Below are 26052 nucleotides of genomic sequence, written 5' to 3'. Positions count from 1 at the left end.
AGTTGGGGGCTGAAGGTGACGGCTAGTGGCGTTCTGTTATTTTCTTTGTTAGGCCTGTCCTGTAGTAGGTGACTTCTGGGAACTCTTCTGGCTCTATCAATCTGTTTCTTCAGTTCCGCAGGTGGGTATTGTAGTTGTAATTCGCATTTGCTAATTACAACTACATTATAATTGTAGCATTTGCTCCAGCCCCTCAGACAGAGACAAACACCTACAAGATCTCTATCATGCATTCTTACAACTATAATACCCACTTGCGTAATCTTGTATCTTGTATATTAGGCTCAGTTTCCAGTTTTGTTACTTGCTAGGTTATCGGCATTGATTTGTTTCCTATCATTTTTAGTTAAACTTATTTTTTACTTTTTCAAAATCAGTGTGCCTTTGGGTGAACATCTCAGCTTCATTAACACAGGCTAGTGGCAAATCCTTCCCATATCAAGGGGTGGGCAAACTCTATGTACAGATTCCTATGGAGTGCAAGACAGTATAATTTTGGATTTATACTCAGTGGAGGGTGTGAGCCTGGGGAGGTAGGAAATTGGCTATCTGATGTTTGTACTTTGGTTGCATATGTAAGCCCTCGGATAGCTCTGGTTAGGTGTTACAGGGCCTGGAAAGGCTTAATTAGCCGAGTGAAAAAGGGCCATCCAAGCTGAGTGGTTAACGGGGTGCAGCAGTTCCCACAGCTCCCAGACTGCCTCCCCGGGATGAGTACCCATCACATTCATACCTCCTGGTGCTCAAATTAGGGCCCCAGGCACCTATGAGGCAAGCATGTGGGGGCGACTGTAGCTCAAAGAAAAGATCCAGATATTGCAGTTGTTTGATTCCTTTACCACTGTGTTCTCACCCCAGCAAGTCACATCTACTTAAAATAACACCATACTGAAATGACCCCAGGACAACTGATCAGGGAAACTCCATGGTTGTTCCCTCATAAAATGTGGGATACTCCAGGTCATTTTGCCCATGGGAGTGGTCAAGGAATCACACAATGAGTAGAGAAGTCCCATAGTATGAGTTTTCACGAAGGATAACACAAGCCGTTTCTGAATCAATTTCAGAAATATCAACACAGTATTGAAATTTCATGCTACCTGTTGCGGAGAGTGGATGAACTATTGGAAGAGTTTGAGCAGCGAGATATATATCCACTTCAGAGTTCACAAAGGGATACTCGCAAATATCTTTGATGCAAGAATTCAGAGAGAATTTTTTTTTCCATACCCTTCAACTTGCATCAATTCAGGATCACATCATTTTTCCTCCACATGGTGGCAGTGACTTTTCAGAGGCTAATGCAATGTACATTACAACTGCATGGGCGGTTGGAGTGGGATGTTGCTACAATCAATTGAATATGTTCCTTTTTTGCCCATATCTTGTGGCAGCATTCCCAAGCATAGTGCAGATGGAAGTACATTAAATACAGAAAAGAAAGCCATTGTCAATTGCTTGGCTCAACAGTTTGCAAGACTCAGTTTGCCTTGACAATCTGAGCCCTTGTTTTTGGCAAATTATTTATTCACTCCCAGGGGAGGCTCTCAGGCTGATGTTCTCCAGGGTCTAATTTTTTCTCAAGCCACTGCTCTCGGAGCCAAGGGAATTGCCTGTGAGTCCTGCCAACCTGAGAGTCCCCAGGGACTGTACAGGGAAATCATAAAGGTGGCTGTCCAGCAAGGTGAGTATCATACGTGAGACTCTGCTTTTCTGTTGCCAGAAGGTGATTTCCTCTCTCTGAGGAGTGGGACTGCGGTAAGTTGTCTGTTTCTACATTAAAGTTAGTGCTTAGGGCTCACAGGTTCAAGTCAAGAACCATCTGGGCAGAAATTCACTAGCACAGTGACTTGAACTATTTAGTATTGTCAAAAACACCAAGAGTTTTATCTGGTAAAATTGGAATTTCAAAAATATTGGAAATAGTTTAGACAAATATTTGATTTTAAGATCAGTTCCTTGTCGCCTCTGGTGTCCTTCTATCTGTCTCAATAGTTTCTTTTGTGTGTGTGTGTATGAGGATGGGGGGCTGAGCCGTTAGGTAGTACAGCCAAAGCCTTTGCAGTGGGTATCTGTGTTACCAGAGGGATCACAACAAGAATGGGCCACACACTGGCAAGTTTCTTCTCTGACATTCTATCTGCACAGGGTCATTGCAGATTGACACTGGCCTCTCTGAGAGAAATATCAGGGCCCATGTGTTTCACAATCTCCATCTTTCATGCCTGGTCTCGGAATGCCAAGTAAACTGGGAGTTTCCTTCAGACACTTTCACCACCCTAACAGAATAGCAGGATCCAAAGCCATGATTTTCATAGCTCGGAGCCAAACGTTTAACACCAAGAGTGAATCTGGTCCCATTGAAATCAATGGAAAAAGGTTCAAAGCAATCAGAATAACCATTTTTTCAAGGAGGAGAGGGGTCTTCCCGCTCTTTAGCCCTGCATCTCTGGGTCTGGAGAGGACAAGAAGCTCCAAAAGGCAGTACAAATAAAAACATGTTTCTGGCATAGAGGAAACCAGGCAGCATTGGAAATCTCACTAGGAGAGGTCCAGAAATGCACAGTGCCGTGGGGAAGTGGTGGAATGTGCAGTACCCAGATCACAGTGTCACAGAGTCCTAAAATTGGGTGAAATAGAGAATGCACACCCTGCCTAATGCACAGACCAAAAAGGCATAACGAGGCCTCCTGGGGTGGGGGGTGTCTCAGACTGTAACGGAACGTGGACCACACCATAGCAGACTGTCTCTGACACCGTCCCCCATCCAGACCATCCTTCCTCGCCTGGGCAACCCAGCTACAGCCTTGTGGAAACATCAGCAATTGCCAACATGGAAAAGCAGCCTCAGGAAGCTATGTCTGGGTTTCTAACAGGTTGCAATATGGTAAAGTTTGTGTCATTTTGAGGCAGAGTTACTCATGCTGGCTCATTTTAGTTTCCACGTCGTCTCTCCCTCCCGCTGGGTCTGTCCCTCTCTCCTTCCCTGCACAGGCTGAGCTGCTGCTGGGGTTCCCTTCACCCCCAGAAAGGCAGTTCAGGCTGATCTCCCCTTCTTCCCAGGTGCAGGCAGACACTGAGTTTAACCTCGTCTGAGGAGATATTTCTGTGAGCTGTCGCTATGGGGTCTGGCACCTGGTTTTGATCCTGTGTGATGAGTACCAATCTGTGGCATGGTGGGAAGTTGTGGGGGTGAGAAACATACATGAACAAGTGGCCATCACGGAGATTCTGGGGCAGGGAGTGAGATGTACCTGGGCAGGCAGGCGGTAATGAGCATTACGGGGGCAGGGAACAGGCTGTACACAGAGAAGCGGGCTGTGCTGGGGGTTGCTGCTTCTATCTCCCATCATACTCTGACCCCCTGTCCGTACTCTCCTTCCCCATCCCAGGGTGCCCCAATTCCAAAAGCACGCTGGTCGCCAGTGTCTTCTCCATGTTCCCCAGTCATCCCTGGCTCCCACAACCTCCAAGCCACCCCATGCTCCCCACAGCTCTTCCTTTACAGGGGGTGAGGTGTCGCCAGTCACACCTTCTCCACTGGCTGTGGGGTAATCAATGACTGTGTCTCTCCGGTGAGAAACCTCACAGAGTGGCAAATACCAGCACACCTGAGCTACTGATCTAGGTGCAGAACAGGAACAAATCACAAGCTGAGAATTATGCACACTATATAATGAGAGTGAGAATCTCTGGGACAAAGGAGGGCCTAGATAAATACAGGTGCCACGTGCAGGAGCCATTGGCAGCACTCAGAGACAGTGGGCCGCTGGAACACACACGTTAAACCCAGGATGTTCTGTGACCATTTGCTAGCCAGTCATTCATGGTGAGAGTTGTACATACATTCCACTGTGCAGAGATTTAATTTGGTCAAATCATTATTTTTCTCCCCAAAAACGTTCATCCATGCAGTACGCCATGGGATCCCTCAGGCTCCTGAAACGCACACCTAGTGTAACATTTTCAAGGCACCATGGTCACATGAGAATTTCTCCCCTTAGGATAAGTTCAACAGGGTCATGAATAGTAAAAATGCTTTCTGCACGCTCAGGCATGAGCTTGCAGGCAAAATGTCTCCAGCTGACTCCTGGGGAGAGGTCTGTATATTCCCAATGTCTTCTAGATCTTGTGTTATGAGACCCCAATCAATATTTTATAGACTTTTCTCATGTCCCTTTTTATTAATATCCTTTGTAAAGTAACAATCCCAGTCTCTCAATCTCTCTCCATACAAGAGTTTCCTCAGGCTCAGGTCCCTGTCCTGCATTCACACAGTAAAATTAGAACCTTGTGAAGTGTTTGAGGAGTTCAACTTTTCCCGTGAATGGGCATACACTCTGAAGTTATTGACATTAAAATTCATCTGCTATCCTGCTGCCTATTCACCTGGCTTGGTTAGCTCCTTCTGGGGACTTCTCTGGATTTGACTATGACCTACATAATCTGGTGCCATCTGCAAATGTTGCCACCTCACTGCTCATCCCCTTTCTAGATTGTTAATAACTATAAAACATTTACCATACCAACTGTTGTATAAAGTGTGTAACCCCCCCTCACTGTGCTTCTCTCCCTTCACAGGCACCTTGAGCATTTCTGAGGTTGATCGACACATTGATGATTTCATGGCAACTTTCAACTTCACCACATCTGACCGTTCAATATTCATCCTAATGGGTATCCCTGGTCTGGAAGCTGGACACATCTGGATTTCCATCCCTTTCTCTACTTCCTACCTTATCAGTCTTTTCGGAAATATTATGCTTCTTTTTGTTGTAAGTAAAGAGCAGACCCTCCACAAGCCAATGTACCTGCTAATCTGCCTGCTCGCACTCACAGACATCGCCACATCTACCTTCGTCGTGCCAAAGGCACTGTGTATATTTTGGTTCAATTTGAAAGGCATTACAGTGGGTGGTTGTCTCACCCAGATGTTCTTACTTCACACGGTTTCTTTTATGCAGTCAGCCATTCTCGTGATAATGGCCTTTGATCGCTATGTTGCCATATGTAACCCTTTGCGATATGCCACCATCCTCACCAATGCACGAATAGCTAAGCTCGGGCTCGTGGGTTTGATCAGATCTGTTATCTGCATGCTGCCTCTGCCCCTGCTCCTGAGCAGGTTGCCATTCTGTGCCAACCGCAGTATCCTCCAAACACACTGCGAGCACATGGCTGTGGTGAAGATATCATGTGGGGACATCACAGTGAACAGGATGTATAGTTTTGTTATAGTGTTTGTGGTCATTGGGATCGACCTGACACTCATTGCTCTGTCCTACAGTCTGATCATCAGGGCCATCCTCAGAATCTCCTCCAAGAGAGCCCACCAGAAAGCCCTCAACACCTGCACAGCCCACATCTGTGTGATGCTGATGATGTATACTCCTGGCTTCCTCACCAGCCTGACTCACAGGTTTGGTCATGGCATCGCTCCCCATGTTCACATCATCTTGGCCAACCTCTATTTGCTCCTCCCTCCCATGCTGAACCCAATCATTTATGGGATCAAAACCAAAGAGCTTCATGACAAAGTGGGCAAATACACCTGCAGAAGGTGATCAGCGCGGGCCACTGACTTTAAACCTGTGTGACAAGAGGGGGAAAGGATATCTCCTCATTAATGAAGGGTGTTATGTCCCAGTTTGGCTGAGTTCCGTAGCCCATTGGGAGAGTTTGCCTTTGTCATATTCACTGCTACTGTAGCCCAGCTCTATTATATTCACTGCTTTGCATTATATTCTGTTTTTCATTAGATTCAGTAGTAATGCAAGAAACTGACAGACCACTATCCTGTAAGATATTAGCTTTAACCAGTTATCATAAGTCTTGAGGCCTATGATCTTTAAATAAGCTTTGTAGAGACTAACAGTCCAATGGAAAACCTTGAATATTTGGGAAGCTGAAAATAGAGGTTAAGGGCCTCAGTACATCTGTAGGTGTAATGTGTTTGAGACAGACACTGTTTTGTGTGGCCTATAGGGAGGGGATTTACAGAATAAATCATCATCATCATTCCTGGTGAGGCTGACCAAGGGGAAGACTCTGACGAAGAGGGTGACCTATGCTGGAAACAGCCAATTTTGCATGGTAACCAATCAAAAAGGTACTAATATGGTCCCTTGGAGTGTACTTTCACAGACGCAAATTTGTTTTACTCCTATTGTGATATTATTTGTGGCACCTTAGAGACTAACCAATTTATTTGAGCATATAGCTCACAGCTGTAGCTCACGGAAGCTTATGCTCAAATAAATTGGTTAGTCTCTAGGGTGCCACAAATAATATCACAATAGGATGTAGCATTAAATTTAGAAGCTGTGACACTGGGAGACCATCCTTTCAAAACATCAAACCAATGATGGACTGTCAATTCTTCTCCTTCTTTCCCCAGGTTTAATGTTTGACCATTGTGCATCAGAATGTTGATTTTTCCCAGCTGAGCAGACTTAGATAGATAAATCTTTTGCATATTGCCTGTTTTTTTTCACTTTTATCGATCAATTTTCCCCGCTGTTCGCAATGTATCCCCAAATCAAAGGACCAATCTACATCTTTTGGTTCCCAGATAATGTCCTTTTATGGAAATAGAAGTCCTCAGTAAATAATCCCATTAATAATTACCTCTGTTACATTACATTTACATGATTCAATTGGGCCTTTTTCTGTCACACTTCCTCAAAATACATGTTTCTCAGTGGTTACCACACAAATACACCCATTGCCTAAATGACACACTCTTGTGCCACCAGAGGCTAAATATTCCATGGTACATTGTCCACTTGAATGATTCAAACGGCATCCCTCTAGGGACCACATTAGTTCTGGACACACCCATTTACTTCGTCCCCACTCTTCACAATGTTTCCTGAATTTTCCTAATTTAAAATCCTTTTCTTCTTGAATCATGTGTCCCACTTATTTCTTTTTGCAATAACTCTCCATTAATACTTTTTGGCAACACCCAGGCCATTATTGGTTTTCTTTGCTTCCTTGTGTTGTGTAACAGCATTCTGCCTTCCCACTCTCCCCTCAAGGGTGGTTTTATTCCAATTAAATTCCATATATTTCTTCTTTCCTACAATTCGTTGATTCCATATATGAGGATCTTTGAACCACTCAAAAGGCCACTGCCCATTATTTAACAGATTAACCATTCTCTCTATGTAATATAGCCCATAAATTGACATCTGTACACATCACATTGCTGGCACAGTTCCACTGTCAATCTCAGACACACCAAATATATTCACATTTAGAGATGTTGTGAAGGTTTGGGCTTGTTTGAATTGGAGTTCCCCACTTCTTATAACTTGTTCCGATAATGCACAAAAATTGGGCGTCACATCTTTCTGTACAGCCCTCAAAAATCTTACCCAAAGCTGACAGTTTCCCTTGTAAGTCTCAATATCAAATGAGTTTAAAACTCCAGCGCCAATGCCACCTACAATATATTCCCCTTTACCTCTTTTATTTTGTATTATACCATCTCCCCACTGTTGTTGCCATGCTTGTGATAGAGGTGCGGCATATGGCATACGCTCCGGATGTTGTGCACTTATATTTACTTGCGCTCTCTCCAACCCAATTATTTGATACACAATAGCTGGGGCTTCAATTACTTCTCCCCTCCATTACTTCTTGTCTGCCATGATTCCTGGTGCAATCTTGTTTACTGGGATCTGGTAATAAACATAAAAACTTGACTTATCCCTGAAAATATATTCCCCAATTAATTTTACTGAAGCAACTCAATCTTATCATCATGGAAGGATTTACCAATACCCCACATTCCCATAAACGGAGAGCCGTTGACTCATTCCGTCTGATGTATTACCCAATTCTTGTTCATTAGTCACATCTAGGGTGACTGTATCAAATCCCAAACTCAAAAAGGTACAGTTCAGAATACTCATATTCAGATTGTTCTCATAATAACTAAAGGAATGTTATTTAATCTTTAGGACACAACTTTAATTGTGATGTGTGGACTCACTTTCCCTTTTCACCCCTGTTAATCTTCACTACAGTAGGTGAAATTTTATCCAGGATGGAAAAAGGTCCAACCCATCTAGACTCCAGAACATGATTTTTCTCTATTAATTTCAAATACATTATTCTATCTCCTATTTTTTCATAATTTGCTGTCCTGAGCCACATAAGAATCCATGTAGTCTCTTGCTTTTTCAATAGTGGCATTCAGTTTTAATTCAATTTTCTTAAGTTCTATCAGTAACTCCCTTACCCATTGAATAATTGACACCTCTTCTTCTTCTGGATAAAATAAAGGGTTCCACAATCTCATAGCTCTTCCAAAAAGAATTTGATAAGGGTGGTAACCAGTACCCAATCAATCACTACTTCAGATGGCTGCTAACACCACTGGTAATTTATCATCCCAATCTTTGCCAGTTTCTTACACTACTTTGCGTAGAGCTTGTTTAATAGTTCAATTCTTTCTTTCTACTGTCTCTGATGATTGAGGATGATAGGGGATATGTAGTTGTTCTTTTACTCGATGAAGCTTTTAATAAATGTTTAATAAACTTCTCCTATAAAATGTGGCCCAGTATCTGATTCAATTATTTTTGAAGTCCTATATCTACTAAACACTACTTCCCACAACTTCTCAGGAATAGTCTCTGCACTATGATTTCTGGTGGGAATTGCCTCCACCCATCCAGAAAAGAATCTACTGTCACTAATAAATACTGATTTCCCCTTTGGATCTTAGGCAATTTATCAATATAATCATCCTGTATTGTACTCAATGGCCCCACAATTCTTTGGTGCAACAAGGGTCCCGAATTTGGTTGTCTATTCCATTTGCTGCTCATCTTATGCAGTTTTTAACAAAGTTTTCTATGTCCCCTTGCACATTAGACCATATTCCAAATTGTTTTACCTTAAAGAGATTATTCTCTATTCCTTGAGGGCCAGAGAGTGACACAAGTTAATAATCTCCTCTCTTTGAAGTTTGTAAGATGTCCCTTATCTCCCCTCTTTTCTTATTCTTTCCTCAGGTTTAACCTCCTGTTTTATGGCTTGAGCGCTAGTAACTACCATAACTCCCAAAGGTTCCTTTGCTGCTAATTTAGCTAAAGCATCCGCTTTATCGTTCCAATATTTTTCATTTCATTCTTGCTTTTTTTCACACATCACAAGCTGCTGGTCTGTGGCTGTTAATCTTCTAGACTTGTATGCTACTGGTATCAACTTCCTGTCAGTGTCTTGTATTAATACCACCGCTAGACCCTGTAGGGTCCCTGACAACTTAATCACAAATGGCTTATCTGTCTCAGGGAATTTCAATGCTGGAGCCTGCATCAAGGCTTGTTTTAAATTACAGAAAGCTTTTTCTTCTTCAGGCCCCCACTTCCATTCTACCTTATTTTTTTAGTAAATGACACAAAGGTCCTGTGATAATGATGAAATTCCAGACGTGTTTCCTTCAATAGTTGATCCTCCCAGCGTCACCCTCAATGCATGAGAATTCTCTGGCCTTAGTAAATTCATGAATGGTTTCACCTTTTGTTGATCTACCTGAATTCCTTATTCCCCTAGGGTCACCCCCCCCCAAATAATTCACTCTCCTATGCACTAGTTGGGCTTTCTCTCTAATAGCCTTGAACCCATTTCCTGTATGAGTCTCAACCCTTTTCTAGTCCGCTCAGTCACTTCCTCTTCAGTGTCCCCTCACACTAATATAGCATCTTCATATGAGGTGGCATTCTCTCGATACTCTTAGGATAATCCAGCATTTGCACCAGATGTAGGTGCATAAAAGGCAGAGCACAATGCAGGCCCTGGGGAATTTTTTTAAATAAGTATTGTTGTCCTTTAAAAGTAAGCATAAAGAGGGCCCAGTAATGAGGATGCAAGGGAATGGCAAAAAAAAAAAAAAAAAAAAAAAAAAAATTGCCAAATCTGTGATAAAATGTGGCTCCTTATCTGATTCTTCACCGCTAGTCCCTGGAGCCAATAGTGGCTCCCACTGACCCTAAGTGCATCTCCCTAAATTCCCTCTAAGAGAGGGGGCCCCTTCCTTCAGAGATCTATACTGCCTGCCGGCAGGGGGACACAACAAGCCCCTTCCCTGGAGCTAGCTGCTGCTGGCAGGGAGAGGGCTGTGGGGAGTCCTCTGGCTCCAGCCCCGGGGCAGCTTGCTTGCACCCCAAATTCCTTATCCTCAGCCCCCATCCCAGATCCTGTACCCCCAGTCAGAGCCCTCCCCCTCCCACTACATCCCAACTCTCTGCGCCAGCCCTGAGCCCCCTCCTGAGCCCTGAACCCCTCATCCCCGGCTCCACCCCCCAGTCCTCACTCCTGCATCCCACACATTGGCTCTCACATTGACACTTTTTTGCCAAAGTGGCTCCCACTTCAAAAATAATGAAGAGCACTGAGCTATGAGAAACTTGCATTCTCCTCTTTCTTTTTCTTGGTCAAATATTGAATTAACTGTTTTATTCCTATCACCTGATGGTCTAATTTATCTTTCTCTGTTTTAACCTTTTCCCAGTCCATCGTTCTTTTCTCCAATTCTGTATTTTGTTTCTCCATTAGTTCTAATTGTGTTTGCATTATCTGTGCCTGCCTCACTTCGCACTCCAAATTTTTTCTGGAAAATTTTAAAATTCTCTTGTAATGTTAGGTTTCAGCCGTGTTAATCTGTATTCCACTGCATGCATCCGATGAAGTGAGCTGTAGCTCATGAAAGCTTATGCTCAAATAAATTTGTTAGTCTCTAAGGTGCTACAAGTCCTCCTTTTCTTCTTGTAATGTTGTAACTCTGCACAGATTTCCCCTTTACATGCAATTTCTTTGTTTACAGCTTTCCACAACAGCCATTCTTCGGCTATTTGCTTTTTACTGGCATTAGGTTTGCACAACTGTACATATGTCTCAAACATATTTTCTAAGGTATCCATTATTACACTAGGAGCCCACCAGTGGCACGTCCCAAGTGCAATAATCTCCTTCTTGAACAGAGAAGGGGATTTAGCTTTAGTTTACTGGGGTGCCTCTTCCACCCCTTTAATTCTCCTCTTAAACAATGGTTTAAACAGTATTAAATTAACAGCACATGCAATCTCCCCATACTTTTTTTTCTCTCTCGCATAAATTTCTCACAAAGTTCACAAAGAAGGAGTCACCCATTTTAATCTTCAGTAAGGACTCTCCCAACACTGTAAGACCCCATCTCGAAATCCGGCACTCCTTAATATCTCTCCCTGCTCCACATTCTGGGCCACAGGTTACACCCTGCAATAGAGGTTTCCCTGCAGGATGGGAGCAGGCAGATAGCGGACACAGTCTTGGTACATAAGTCTCTAAATGCTCTTTTTTGATTTCAAAACAAACCTTCCTCAGTCCACAATCACACTCCAAACATACTAAAACATAGTCTCAAAAAGATCAGAATAGGCCCAATGGCCAGTCAAGATTCCTTCCAATCATAAGATCATAAGACGTGGGGAGCCAGAGAAAACCACATCTGTATCCACACGAGGTTCTGGATCAATAAAAGACTCCAACTTGAATAAATCACAAGTAACCATTTATAGACCATTCCCTTGGGTCATTGGTTCATTGTCTCTGTTTACTATGTTATCAGATTTGCCTGTTACTTTGGGGTATGCTCATTTATTAGTGTTACTCTTCTGGGGGTGGTTTCTGAAATTCTATCAATGCACTGCTTCTGTCACTTGTGTTCTCCTGCAGAGCTCTACTTCTCCCTTCTGCAAGTTCCCTCACAATGGAGCTATCCTGCAGATCCTAGGTTCCCCAGGGCTGAGATGTTCCAGCCCCCGAATCAGATGAACACACACGTGCGCACACACACACACACACACACAAATGCTTCTAAGATGACTGGATTAATCAGCAAAAAGAAAAGGAGGACTTGTGTCACCTTAGAGACTAACCAATTTATTTGAGCATAAGCTTTCGTGAGCTACAGCTCACTTCATCAGAAGTTCACGAAAGCTTATGCTCAAATAAATTGGATTGCCTCTAAGGTGCCACAAGTCCTCCTTTTCTTTTTGCGAATACAGACTAACATGGCTGTTACTCTGAAACCTGGATTAATCAGCACTCCCAAACTCATCCGTTATATGTACCTCGACTTAGTGGACTGGGTTATCAGCATTTCAAAACTGCCACCTTCATATGCCCCAGATTTGGCACGTCCCTATCCCCACTTTCAAGTTACAATAGTGCTAGTAGGAACCCATCTGATGAGCAAACCCCCCAGGAATTTTGAGCACTGCAGGGATTTTTAGCTTAGGTATGAGGAGCGTTGTTGCAGAGCAAATCGGGAAGCCAAAAACACGCACGAGGGGAAGAGAAAGAGAGAGAAGCAGTTAACCATGAAAGTTATGTATTGCCAGTTAATGGGAGATCCAAACAAATGAAACAATTATAGAATTAAACATATCTTAAATTGAATTACAAAAGTCAGATAACTGATCCCACAAGTCAGGGTCAGAAGGCTATACCTAGAGAAAGAAAGCGAGAGAGAGAGAGAGCGCAAAAGAGAGAGCTGGGTTCTCACCACTCCATGAAGCTTGATTTGATCGGGGTTCCTAGATGTTCCCAGCTGGTGGTGGTTGAGGGTCCAGCGTGCTGGGCCCCCAGCATGATCAGTCAGGAAAAGGTGAAGTCCCAATGGAACTGGTGCAGATTTTGGATCCAGGCACCAGAACACTTACTTGACTGTGGGTAGGTGTTTTTGTAGGGAAATAACAATGGTTCAATGGAGAACACTAGATTTGTTTGTGGGTAAACTGATGATTTAAGGGAGTATATCAAAGTTGTTTTGTTCAGGCTAGACAATAAGAACTGATCATTCCTGGGTTTGGGTAGTGGTCCTTCAAGGAAGCTTACAATGCAATCACACAGCTTCAGTATTTTGGATACTAAGAGAGGATTTTTTACTATAATTGTTCTGATAATTACTGAACTGGGTGTGTGCAGACATGGGTTCATTAACATCTGGAGCAGAGATTTCCCATCATTCACTGCTTCAGTGCTTTCCTAATCCCAGAGTTTAGTGCAGTTCTTGCCTTGGAATTTCTGTTCTCCATTCTGTATGCTAATGGAGATGCCTCCCTGTCCCATCTTTGATGCAAATGAAGCTAAGGGAGTTTCCTTAATCCTGTCACCCTTGTCTGGAGGGGCATAGGTGTATCTCCCTCTGCTTTTTCATTGCTTTTTGTAAGTCTTTCTTCTGATCAGTTTTGGTTTGATAAGAGGCTGGGAGGGTGTCCTGCATGAGTCAGAAAAGCTGTGTATGGTGTGCCGGTTCCCCAAGAACACAGAGCTGATAGGTAACAACTAGGCCTTCTACCCACACAATTCCAAAGAGACAACCCTTGTCGGGCCACCATGTCCTCCAATTCTTGTCAGTCTAGCAGTTCTTTCCTTTTCTGTTGGTTCTATGTATTTTTCCAGAACATAACGAGATTGTTTTTTGCATAAATAGTTCTAATAGTTCTTGACCTTAAGTTCTTGCTTCAGTTACTAAGTCACAACACACATATTCATCACAAGCATGTGTCAGTCATACCAGGCCTCAATGACCCATAACACATTACATGGCTATATAAATCACAATATATATTAATTCATGTGCATATTTCAAACACCAGTAAAGGGGTTTTGATTTTGAATTTGATTGTCATTTCATAGCTTTGTTGCTAATGTGGAAGAACTCCTGCTGGAGCTTCTAGCATTTTTTAAATTATTATTTAATCAACTCTGTACTAAGTATCTAATAATGTACAGACCAATGTGTTAATGAAAAAAAAAAATTGGTTCAAGAAATTGATTGGGCTACTTTTAGGTAACATTTTAAGGGACTTTGAGCTATTAATGCAGTAGAAATCTGGCAACTCCAGCCTGACCCAGATGGTCCAGAGACGCATCCAAAAAGTCAGAGCTCTTCCGGAGGCAGAGCAGCAGCACTAAGCCAGAAGAGCCGGAGCTGGGCCGGAGGCAGAGCAGCAGTTCTGAGGCAGAGCTGGGGAGCTGCAGCTGGAGCAGAACAGAACCGGGAGATGGGGAAGCACAAACCAGCTGTGCCAATGGGGAGCCAGGATAGTGGATGAGCTACAGTAGGGAGATGTGGGGCCAGAGCCAGGATAGTGGATGCCGGCCATGCCACAAATAACACGGCAGCCAAGCATGATGCACAGGTGGGGAGAGCAAGCTGGGACCATGGGCAGAGGGCCCAATGCTGGGACACATCCCCAAAGAGGAGGCCCTTGAAGGCTGGACCCAGAGGGTGGGATGTGGACCTGATGGGAAGGTAGATGCGGGGGAGAAGGGTCCTGTCACCTTGAGCCTGGGGCTGTGTGGCCACAGCAGGTATCTGACACCAGGTATCAGCACAGGGAAGCCAGAGCCTGGGCAGGAGGCCTGAGACGTATCAAGAGCAGACTATGAAGTTTTCTTATATCCCAGAGACGGCTCTTTGTGGTGTCCCTATCCCCACAGATCATTTCCCTTCATCTTTCCAGTTTTCCTTCATTTTTCTTACAGTTGCTGTTTAATAAACAGTATGTGGTCCGAACATCATGCAGTGATCAGCAGGTCAGGGAAGTGGCTGGTGCTGAACGAGAACCCAGAGGGAGGCCATCCTAGACCCTGTACTAAGTGTTCGCTATGACAGTGGGGTCAAACCCAGCACTGGCCTTTGACATGGGCAGTCTGGGTGACTGAAAAGGGGGACATAAGGAAGGGGGTGCGATTTGATACCTTCCATGTCACCTGACTTGCTGACCATGAGCCAGCTGGCTTTATGGAGGCAGGCAGGCAGGCAGCCACCCAGGCGAGAGACACACATGCAATTCACCATCCAGCGGTGCTGCCTCTCTTGCGAATGGTGCTGCCTAAGACAGAGAGTCCTCTCTGAATGCAAAGCTCCTCTTACCTCAATCTATATCAGTAGGCCTCTGCAGCTAGTGTGCCTCAACCTTCTCCCCTTGGAACCGTCCCAGGAAGGGGCATCGAGAATGTCCTTTTAATCATTGACCACTTCACTTGCTATTCTCAGGCATACTCTACTCGTGACTAGCGGGCATCTAATGTGGCCAAGGTGATGTGGAAATAGTTTATCTGCCATTATGGCATCCCTGAAAGGCTACATACAGACAAAGGGAGAAATTTTGAAAGTAATCTCCTTGTCCAGCTTTGGAAACTCTTAAGGACTTCAAAGAGCAGAACCACGTCCTGTCACCCTCAAAGGAATGAGACTACTGAGCGGTGCAACCGAGCACTCATGAATATGCTGGGAACCCTGCATCTGGACCAAAAGGAGAACTGGAAGGACTATGCTGAGCCCATGCCTCATGTTTATAATTACATCCAGAATGAGTCCACTGGGTTTTCCCATTCTTCTTAATGTTTGGCTGACACCCAGGGCTGAAGGTAGCTCTGGCCCTGGGTTTCCCCCACAGAGATGAGGGGGTAGTGGTGGAGGAGTACATCTCCCGGCTGGAGAGAGCATATCATCAGGCTGCACAGGCATCTGAAGCTAATTGTGCATTGGGAAGGATGATGATGTATCTCAAAGGGACACATATGGTGACATAGTGATCGAAGGCCATTGTCACGAGGATGGCTGAGTGCATCATAGAAACTGAATGAAGAAAGAACATCTGGCTGAGGCATCCACCCACAGTAATGCCTTTCAAATTGAACCAAAATATACACAGTGCCTTCGGCATGATGGACATAGATATGCCAATGTCTGTGAGCGCCAGCATGCAGAGCAGCAGGTACATCAGCTTATGCAGGGACTGCTCTTTGCCTACAACAAAAAGAATCATGAAATGTCCCAAAAGTCCAATAATATAGAACATTCATACCGCAAATATACTCTACCAGAACCCACTCAAATCAGAGATCCTGATGGTCATCTGGGGTTCAGTCCAGTCACAAGGTGCAGGGAATCCACGAATACCACACCTATATGCACATGGGGTTCTGGATCAATAAATGACTCTGATTTTCAGAAAATATAGACAATCATTTGTACTCCATTCTGTTGCGTTATCTGTTCTTTGCCTTTCTTTACTCGGCCTTTTACCAATTCCAAAGAGACAATCCTGGGCAGGCCTCCATGATCCAAGGCACGCCATTTACTCCCATTCTTACACATGTTCATAGCAATCCTTCTGGTGTTTATTTGCATATCTGTTGATTATTCATTTTTCCAGAGGCACTTTAAGTTGTTTTGATCGCTTGACCTTTATGTTCCTGCTTTGGTTGCCAAAATGCAGGTCATGCACTCATGTCCAAATGCACTTCAACCACACAAGGCCTCATGGCCTGTAACATATTACATGGATATACGGATTATTGTGCACACATCCCAACAAATAGAGTTCACCCTGCACTTGATATGGGAAGAATATACAACAAGCCTGTGTTAGCCAAACTGAGATTTTTCTGACACTTCATTCAAAGGCACACTCATTTACATAAGCCAAACACAAGTTTATCTACAAAAAAAAAAAAGAATTAAGTGATTATAAGTGATAGCAAACAGATCAAAGCAGAGTACCTAGCAAATAAACAAAACTACAAACTAAGATAAATAATAGAACTGGAAGGGACCTTGAGAGGTCATCAAGTCCAGTCCCCTGCACTCATAGCAGGACCAGCACCATCTAGACCAACGCTGGCAGGTGTATGTCTAACCTGCTCTTAAAAATCTCTAATGATGGAGAGTCTACAACCTCCCTAGGCAATATATTCCAGTGCCTAACCACCTTGATAGGAAGTTTTTTCCAAATGTCCAAGCTAAACCTTCCTTGCTGCAATTTAAGTCTATTGCTTCTTGTCCTACATCAGAGGCTAAGGAGTAAATTTTTTCTCCTTCCTTCTTGTAACAACCTTTTAGATATTTGTATATGGATATCATGTCTCCTCTCTGTCTTCTCTTTTCCAGACTAAACAAAGCTAATTTTTCAATCTTCCCTCATAGGTCATGTTTTCCAGGCCAGTAATCATCCTTGTTGCTCTTCTCTGGACTGTCTCCAATTTGTCCACATCTTTTCGGAAATGTGGTGCCCAGAACTGGACACAATACTCCAGTTGAGGCCTAATCCGCGCAGAGTAGAGTGGCAGAATTACTTCTTGTGTCTTGCTTACAACATACCTACTAATACAGCCCAGAATGACGTTTGTTTTTTTTTGCAACAGCGTTATACTGTTGACTCATATTTAGCTTGTGGTCCACTATGACCACTAGATCCCATTCTGCAGTACTCCTTCATAGGCAGTCTTTACCCATTCTGTGTGTGTGCATCTGATTGTTCCTTCCTAAGTGGATTTCCTATTTTGCATTTGTCCTTATGGAATTTCATCCTATTTACTTCAGACCATTTCTCCAGTTTGTCCAGATCATTTTGAATGTTCATCCTATCCTCCAAAGCACTTGCAACCCCTCCCAGCTTGGTATCATCTGCAAACTTAATAAGTGTACTCTTCATGCCATGATCTAAACCGTTGATGAAGACATTGAAAAGAACCGGACCTAAACTGATCCGTGTGGAACCCCACTGGTTATGCCCTTCCAGCCTGATTGTGAACCATTTATAACTACTCTCCGGGAGCGGTTTTCCAACAAGTTATGCTCCCACCTTATAGTAGCTCCATCTAGGTTGTATTTCCCTACTTTCTTAATAAGATAGCTTTCTTTGACAGGGTAACAAGCCTTGTGGATGGGGGGAAGTGGTAGATGAGGTAATGCTTTTAGTAAGGATTTTGATACAGTCTCACATGACCTTCTTTCAGCTTGGAACCATAAAATTTTGAATGGTGTGGAGAGCATGAATGAGGAAGCCTTGTTTACTTCTTCACATAACACAACAACCAGGGGTCAGACAAGGAAATTAATAGGCAGCCGGATTAAAACAAAGAAAAGGAAGTACAACATACAACACAGTCAACCTATGAAACCGGGGGATGTTGTGAAGGTTAAAAGTATAATGGGGTTTGAAAAAGAATAAGATAAGTTTATGGAGGATAGGCCCGTCAATGGCTGTTAGCCAAAATGTTCAGGGATGCAACCCCATGTTCTGGGTGTCTCTAGCCTCTGACTGCTAGATCATGGAACTGGACAACAAGAGATGGATCCCTCAATAATAACCCTGTTCTGTTCTTTCCCTCTGAAACACCTGGCATTTGGCCCCTGTCAGGATACTGGAATAGATGGACCATTGGTCTGACCCAGAATGGCCATTCTTATGTTCTTATCTGAGTCTCCTTTTTCTTATCTGAGTGCTGGACATCATCGCTAATGAGGCCCAAATGCTTCTTTGTCTCAAACGGTCCCTTCCATGGAACCAGTAATTTGAACAAGCTCGACAGTCAGAATAACACTCATTCCACCGGTTTGAACATTCAGAGCTGGATCCCTTTCTTACAGGCCTTTTCTTGTACCTGTGCTGCATTTAGCAAAATTGTTCTAGAAACGTCCACAAAATCTTGAGGTGATTTCTTAATTGAAGAATATATTGGACTATGTTCATCACCTGGGGTCTTTGCTCTTCTATGTTTCTCCAACGAGGTCTGGAAAACCACAAGGCTGCTTCTCAGACAGTGATTCAAAGGGAGAAAACTTGGAGGCTTGAGGCAACTTCCTGATACCAAAATGGAGCTGGGGGAAGAGTTGGTTCTAGTGGTTGCAATCCGAGCATACAAATTTCTGCCACGTCACCACCAAAGTTTTGTGAAATCACTCTACCAACTCATCACTTCTTAATCATAGAATATCAGGGTTGGAAGAAACCTCAAGAGATCATCTAGTCCAACCCCTTGCACAAAGCAGGACCAATTCCCAATTTTTGCCCCAGATCCCTAAATGGCCCCCTCAAGGATTGAACTGACAACCCTGGGTTTAGCAGGCCAATGCTCAAAGGACTGAGCTATCCCTCCCCCAAAATGTCTTTACCCTCAGTAGATCACACAGTTATTTCATGAGTTGTAATGTGAAGTTGGGTCCTTGATCAGTAAGGATTTCTTGGTGTAATACCACCTGGGAGAGGAATTTCATAAGCTCATTTGCTTATTTGGTTCATAGCCAGGGTGCTAGGGCTGTGGCAAGAGGTCAATAAACTTGGCTGGGTGCATTTGTCACCAAACTGTTCCTGTGGTCTTTCTTTATGAATAACTTTGTGGTCTGCTGAATGAGCAGGCTTCCTTATCTGCTGATACTGATAACATTGGAGCGCCAAGGACACAAGGACTGAGCAGGCTGAACAGTGTTACTGAAGCAATGACATTCATGTCATGGAGTTCATGGATTCCATGATTTTCAGAGACCTTCATGGCATTTTTCACTTAAACTCTGGAACAGCTGAGCCAGAGCTGTCAGCTGGTGGAGGACCCTGAGCTCTCAGCTCCCAATGTGTTCAAGGACCCAGCAGCTCTTTGCCACCTTGGGCAGTGGGGGTACCTGGAGCTCTGAGTTGCCCCTGCCCATCCTGGCTAATAGCCATTGATGGACCTATCCTCCATGAATTTATCTAGTTCTTTTTTGAACCCTGTTGTAGTCTTGGCCTTCACAACATCCTCTGGCAAAGAGTTCCACAGGTTGACTGTGTGTTGTGGGAAGAAATACTTCCTTTTGTTTGTTTTAAACTGCTGCCTATTAATTTCATTTGGTGACACCTAGTTCTTGTGCTATGAGAGGGCATAAATAACACTTGCTTATTTATTTCCTCCACACCAGTCATGATTTTGTAGACCTCTGCCATATCTCCCCCTAGTCTTCTCTTTTCCAAGCTGAAAAGTCCCAGTCCTATTAATCTCTCCAATATGGAAGCCGTTCCATACCCCTAATCATTTTGTTACCCTTTTCTGAACCTTTTCCAATTCCCATATATCTTTTTTGAGATGAGGCAACTGGATCTGCATGCAGTATTAAAGATGGAGGCATAACGTGGGTTTACATAGAGGAAATACAATATTTTCTGTTTTATTATCTATCCCTTTCTTAATGATTCACAAAATTCTGTTAGCTTTTATGACTGCCGCTTCACATTGAGTGGATGTTTTCACAGAAGTATATACAGTGACTCCAAAATCTCTTTCTTGAGTGGTAACACCATATCTAGACTCCATCGTTTTATATGTACAGTTGAGATTATGTTTTCAAATGTGCATTACTTTGTATTTCTCAACACTGAATTTCATCTGCCACTTTATTGCCCTGTCACCCAGTTTTATGGGATCCCTTTGTAAATCTTTGCAGTTTGCTTTGGACTTAACTATCGTCAGTTGTTTTGTATCATCTCCAAGCTTTGCCACCTCCCAGTTTACCCTTTTCCCAGATCATTTATGAATATGTTGAATCGTATCCTTCCTAGTATACTAACTGGTCTTGTCAATTTATTACTTTTAAATGTGTGTATTTGCTCCAAAACCTCTTCTAATGACACCTCAGTCTGGGAGAGTGTTAGGATATAGATATTCAGGCCTGTCTGTAAAGGCCTGTTCTTTAAGAATTTAGGGGTATTCTTATCACTTGGCTAGTTCTAGAAGTATAAAAGAAAGAATCAAAATCACTGTCTGCTGGTGTAAGGGCCTTCTCTTACTGTGACAGTCTGAGGCCCTGTTCTTAGGCTAAGGCCTTTGGCTAAGCAGCAGAGGCAGCCATAAGCTAGGAAGCGACCGGTCACCTCCTCACATCCCAAACTAGTCACATTGAAAGAAGGTGCTATTGGGCTGTTAGGAATACAATCCTGTCCTGATAATGCGTATCGCCTCCGGAGAAAGGGAAGTGCCTAGAAAATGTAAAAAGGAAACAGCATCCTGTCTGGCAAGAACTCACTTATCAATACTGGGATGTGAAATCCTCACTTCTGTATTGTTTTGTCATTATAGTTCCTACTTTGCTATTGTTTGTCTGTATAATCTCTGTCTGGTTCTGTGATTGTTCCTGTCTGCTGTATAATTAATTTTGCTGGGTGTAAACTAATTAAGGTGGTGGGATATAATTGGTTACGTAATCATGTTACAATATGTTAGGATTGGTTAGTTAAATTTCAGGAAAATGATTGGTTAAGGTATAGCTAAGCCAAACTCAAGTTTTACTATATAATCTGTAGTCAATGAGGAAGTGGGGGGGCCTTGGTGGGAGGGGGTGGGTGTGTGTAAAGGGGGAAATGGGAACAGGGAATGAGGGTAAGGAAATTGGAACCATGTTTTGCTAAAGGGGGAAATGGGAACAGGGAATGGGAGTAAGGAAACTGGAATCCTGTTTGGTTAAAGGGAGAAATGGGAACAGGGACACAGGTGTAAAGCTCTGTGGTGTCAGAGCTGGGAAGGAGGATACTAAGGAAGGAAACTGGAATCATGCTTGCTGGAAGTTCACCCCAATAAACATCGAATTGTTTGCACCTTTGGACTTCGGGTATTGTTGCTCTCTGTTCATGCGAGAAGAACCAGGGAAGTAAGTGGGTGAAGGAATAAGCCCCCTAACACAGAGTTCCTGAGACTTTCACCTAAAAAGAAAGGCTCAGATTTGGGAATCTCCCTCTTATCCTCAGCCATGAAGACTGATGCAAAGAATTCATTTAGTTTCTGTGTTATTGTCTTTAAGTGCTCCTTTATCATCTCAATCATGCAGTGACCTCACTAGCTATTGAGTAGGCTTCCTGCTTCAGATGTAGTTAAAACAATTTTAGCTGTTACTTTTGGAGTCTTTGGCTAGCTGTTCTTCAAATTCTTTTTGGCCTTCCTAATTCTATTTTGACACTTCATTTGCCAGAGTTTATGCTCTTTTCTATTTTCCTCAATGGAAATTAACTTCCACTTTTTAAAAGATGCCTTTTTGCCTCTTCTTTTTCTTTGTTGTTTAGCCACAGTGGAAGAATATCCACAAGATACTGCGAGTGATGCTAGTCAATGTCCATATTTTGTATTAAATTACTTTGTTACTGTTAGTCTTTGGTTATCCTCCAGGCTTCCTGAAGTATTGGACATGGAAAAAACAGGTAACATTTCCCACAACGCTGAGCTGAGCCAAACATGGGCAGAGCACTCTGGATTAATGAGGACATATACTTTCTAATTCTTGTCACAAAGATTTCAATCAGTGACCCATGGTGATCATTTTCTGCAGATGTATTTGCCCACTTTGTCGTGAAGCTCTTTGGATCTGACCCCATAAATGATAGGGTTGAGCATGGGAGGGATGAGGAGATAGAGGTCAGCCAAGATGATGTGAATGTGGAGAGCGATGCCCTGACCAAACCGGTTTGTCAGGTTGGAAAAGAGGCTGGGAGTATAATACGTCAACATCACACAGATGTGGGCTGTGCAGGTGTTGAGGGATTTTTGGTGGGCTTTCTTGGAGGGGATTCTGAGGACAGTCCTGATGATCAGACCATAGGACAGGGCAATGAGTGTCAGGTCTGACATGTTGACTACAAAGAATAGCACCAGGCCGTATATCCTGTTCACTCTAATGTCCCCACACGACATCGTCACCACAGCTGTGTGCTCGCATTGAATGTGGGGGATAATGCGATTTGCACAGAATGGCGGCCGGCTCAGGAGCAGGGGCAGGGGAAGAATGAAGAGAACAGCTCTTATCAGTCCCACGAACCCTAGTTTAGCGATACATCTGTTATTGACGATGATGGTGTATCTCAGAGGGTTACATATGGCAACGTAACGATCAAAGGCCATTGTCACAAGGATGGCGGAGTGCATAAGAGAAACAGTGTGAAGGAAAAACATCTGGGTGAGACAGCCACCCATAGTAATGCCTTTCAAATTGAACCAAAATATACACAGTGCATTTGGTATGACACAGGTAGGTGTGGCAATGTCTGTGAGTGCCAGCATGCAGAGCAGCAGGTACATTGGATTGTGGAGAGTCTGCTCTTTGTATACAACAAACAGAACTGTAAAATTTCCAAACAGGCTGATAATGTAGAATATAAAGAAAGGGATGGAAATCCAGATGTGGGCAGCTTCCAGGCCAGGGATGCCCATTAGGATGAATGTTGAATGGTTAGAGTGGGTGATGTTGAAAACTGCCATTAGGTGGACAATGCATCAATTGGGCTCAGAAGTGCTCAAGGTGCCTGTAAAGGGAGAGAAGCACAGTGAAGGGGGGTTATGCCCTTTATAGAAAATAGTATGATAAATATTTTATAGTTAACAACAATCTGGAGGTGATCAGTGAAGTGGCAACATTTACATGTGGCACCAGACTATTTAGGTCAGAGTCAAGTGCAGAGAAGTCCTCTGAGGGAACTGAACAAGCCAAGAGAACAGGGAGCAAGATGGCAGATGAATTTCAATGTCAATAAACTGTGATGTATATGCCCATTGGAGGAAAAAGCTTGAACTAAGCAAAACATTGGGGTCCAGGAGGAGTGGGTTAGGAAACCATACAGAAAATACAATGGCATGAGATCAGTCAGTCAATATTTCACCCTCCTCTGGTCTCCTCTATGTAGTACTGGGCACCCTTCTCACACAGGATATTGCAGAACTAGAGGGATTCGTGCAAGGGCAATGAGAATGATCAAGGGCCTGGGGAAACTGTCATACGGAGAGAGGTTGAAAAGACTGGGATTGTTATGTTACAGAGGAGATGAATAAGAGGAGATATGAGAAAATACTCACTGGTAGAGTAGATGGAGAATAAGTTCTCCCTGTCTCATAACACAAGGTCAAGAGGACATTCAACTAAACTGAAATGTGGTAAATTCAAAACTGATAAAAATAGAATGCTTTCTTCCCCCAATGCCTAAATAGAATGAGGAACTCCTTGCCACAAGATGTATTTATAGCCATGAGCTAAGCAAGAATGAGGAAGGGTTTGGACATGTACATGGATACTGAGGCTTTACACCTTCAGCCTCTCCCAACAAACCACAGTGCTGCCTGCTTCTCTGTGTAGATCTCCCTACCTACTCCCACAACCCTCAGCACTGCCTGCTTGTCCATTTATACCCTTCTCCCCACCTCCATAACACTCAGTACTGCCCACATGACTATATATCCCAGTCCCTGCCACAGAACCTCCAGTGCTGGCCACTTGTCAATGTATGTTCCCCACCTCACAACTTCCAGCCCTGCCACACAGTGCTACCCCTCAGCCGGGATCATCAGCAGGTGCCAGATCCCACAGAGACAGCTCCCAGAAATACATCCTCAGACTAAGTTAAACTCAGTGTCTGCCTGCACCCGGGAAAAAGAACCTATTCAGTGAAGGGAACCCCAGCAGCAGCTCAGGCTGTGCTGGGAAGGAGAGAGGGACAGACCCGGTGAGAAGGAGAGAGACGTGGAGACTAGAAGGAGCCAGTGTGAGTAACTCTGCCTCAAAACGACACAATGCTTTAACATGTTGCAGCGCATTAGAAACCGAGACACCCCTTCCTGAGGCTGGTGTTCCATGTTGGCAATTGCTGACATTACCACAAGATTGTTGTAGGGCTGCTCACGGGAGGAGGGATAGTCCAGACGGGGGATTGGTCAGAGACAGTCTGCTACAGTGAGGTCCACATTCCATTACAGTCTGAGACACCCACTATCCCAGGAGGCCTCATTACGCCTCTTTGCTCTGTGCATTAGGCAGGATGTCCATTCCCTATTTTGTCCAGTTTCAGGTATCTGTGCCACTGTAATGTGCATACTGCACGCCCCCCTCCCACCAACACACACAAACATTGTGCATCCCTGAACTGCCCATAGTGAGATTTCCAACACCGCCTGGTTTCCTGTAAGCCAGAAACCTGCTTTTATTTCTCCTGCCTTTTGATGCTTCTCATCCTCTCTATACCCAGAGATGCAGGGCCACAGAGAAACCAGACCCTCCCTTTGTCTCTGAAAAAAAAAATCCTAATTGTTCATTTACAAAAATGATTAGGAGACCAGGGCACTTGATTTATGAGGAGAGGCTGAAGGAATTGGGCTTGTTTAGACTGAAGAAGAGGAGAGTGAGGGGGGATTTGAGAGCAATGGTCTCAAGTTACAGTGGGGGAAGTCTAGATTGGATATTAGGAAACACTATTTCACTAGGAGGGTTATCTGGGGAGGTGGTGGAATCTCCATCCTTAGAAGTTTTTAAGGCCCAGCTTGACAAAGCCCTGGCTGGGATGATTTAGTGGGGTTGGTCCTGCCTGAGCAGGGGGTTGGACTAGACGACTTCCTGAGGTCTCTTCCAACCCTAATCTTCTATGACTTTATGAATCTCTAAGGATTTCAGCAACTCTCCTGTCAGTTCCTCTTTGGTTCAAATGAGCTCACTCCATCTTTAGCAGTGACAGGACAACTCCAGTTGAACTCACTGGAGGTTCATGGCCGGTGTGAATCAGGACATTCATTTAAGTCCTTACTTGAGGACTTAGGCCATGCTGGGAGTTCTGCCATTGAACTCAATGGTACAATATTTCACCCTTAGTATTTAATTTTGGCCCCCGGCTGTGAAAATCACTCCCAGCTTCACATCCTGCTACAGAGAGCACTATTATCTACGGTGCTGGAAAAGTTTGAAGGAAACCCCCAATTTATGTGGCGTTCTGAGACAAGGCATGAGAGATGGGGATTCCAAAACACACAGGGGCTCTGATTTTGCTCTCAGGGAGGTCAGTGTAAATCTAGAGTGACCCACCAATGGCAGAATGTGAGAGCAGAATATTTCCACTGTGTGAAATCCTGTATATTCCATTCTTCTTGTGAAACATCTGGTAACACAGATACCCACTGCAGAGGCCTTGGCTGCACTTCTTAAGAGGCCAGTGAAGTTGCTGAATTGTAAGACTTGAGTGAACCAGAGGAAAAAACACATAGACCAAAAAAAAAGGAAGCTACTGAGACAAATAGAAGGACACAGTAAGAGACAAGGAACTGATCTTAAAAACAAATATTTGTCTAAACTATTTCTAATAATTTTTTAGTTCCAACTATTCCAGGTAAATCCCTTGGTGTTTCTGACAATATTAAGCAGTTCAAGTTGTTTGTGCTGGTGAATTCCTGCCCACATGATTCTTGACATGAACCCTGGAGCCCTCCCTC

The 26052-nt window shown here is 43.7% G+C and overlaps 2 protein-coding genes across 2 annotated transcripts; one reads left to right on the top strand and one right to left on the bottom strand.

Annotated features, from left to right (window-relative positions):
- The first annotated feature begins 4589 nt into the window (after positions 1–4589).
- LOC141977079 (olfactory receptor 52P1-like) lies at positions 4590–5564 on the top strand. The gene has a single exon (XM_074938403.1). It carries the CDS (start codon positions 4626–4628, stop codon positions 5562–5564), a length of 939 nt encoding a protein of 312 aa, XP_074794504.1. The 5' UTR covers positions 4590–4625.
- A 16564-nt stretch (positions 5565–22128) lies between these two features.
- LOC141977023 (olfactory receptor 52E2-like) lies at positions 22129–23067 on the bottom strand. The gene has a single exon (XM_074938266.1). The coding sequence runs from the start codon at positions 23065–23067 to the stop codon at positions 22129–22131; it is 939 nt and encodes a 312-aa protein (XP_074794367.1).
- Between the last annotated feature and the right edge of the window lie 2985 nt (positions 23068–26052).

Source organism: Natator depressus, chromosome 1 (genome assembly GCF_965152275.1).
Source record: "Natator depressus isolate rNatDep1 chromosome 1, rNatDep2.hap1, whole genome shotgun sequence".
In the NCBI taxonomy this organism is placed as follows: domain Eukaryota; kingdom Metazoa; phylum Chordata; order Testudines; family Cheloniidae; genus Natator; species Natator depressus.
The sequence above is the reverse complement of the archived record's forward strand: the minus strand, read 5'-3'. Positions and strand labels throughout refer to the sequence as shown.

Excerpts from the sequence above, each read along its gene's own strand:
- LOC141977079 (XM_074938403.1), top strand. The coding sequence starts at position 4,626 with ATGGCAACTTTCAACTTCACCACATCTGACCGTTCAATATTCATCCTA.
- LOC141977023 (XM_074938266.1), bottom strand. The coding sequence starts at position 23,067 with ATGGCAGTTTTCAACATCACCCACTCTAACCATTCAACATTCATCCTA.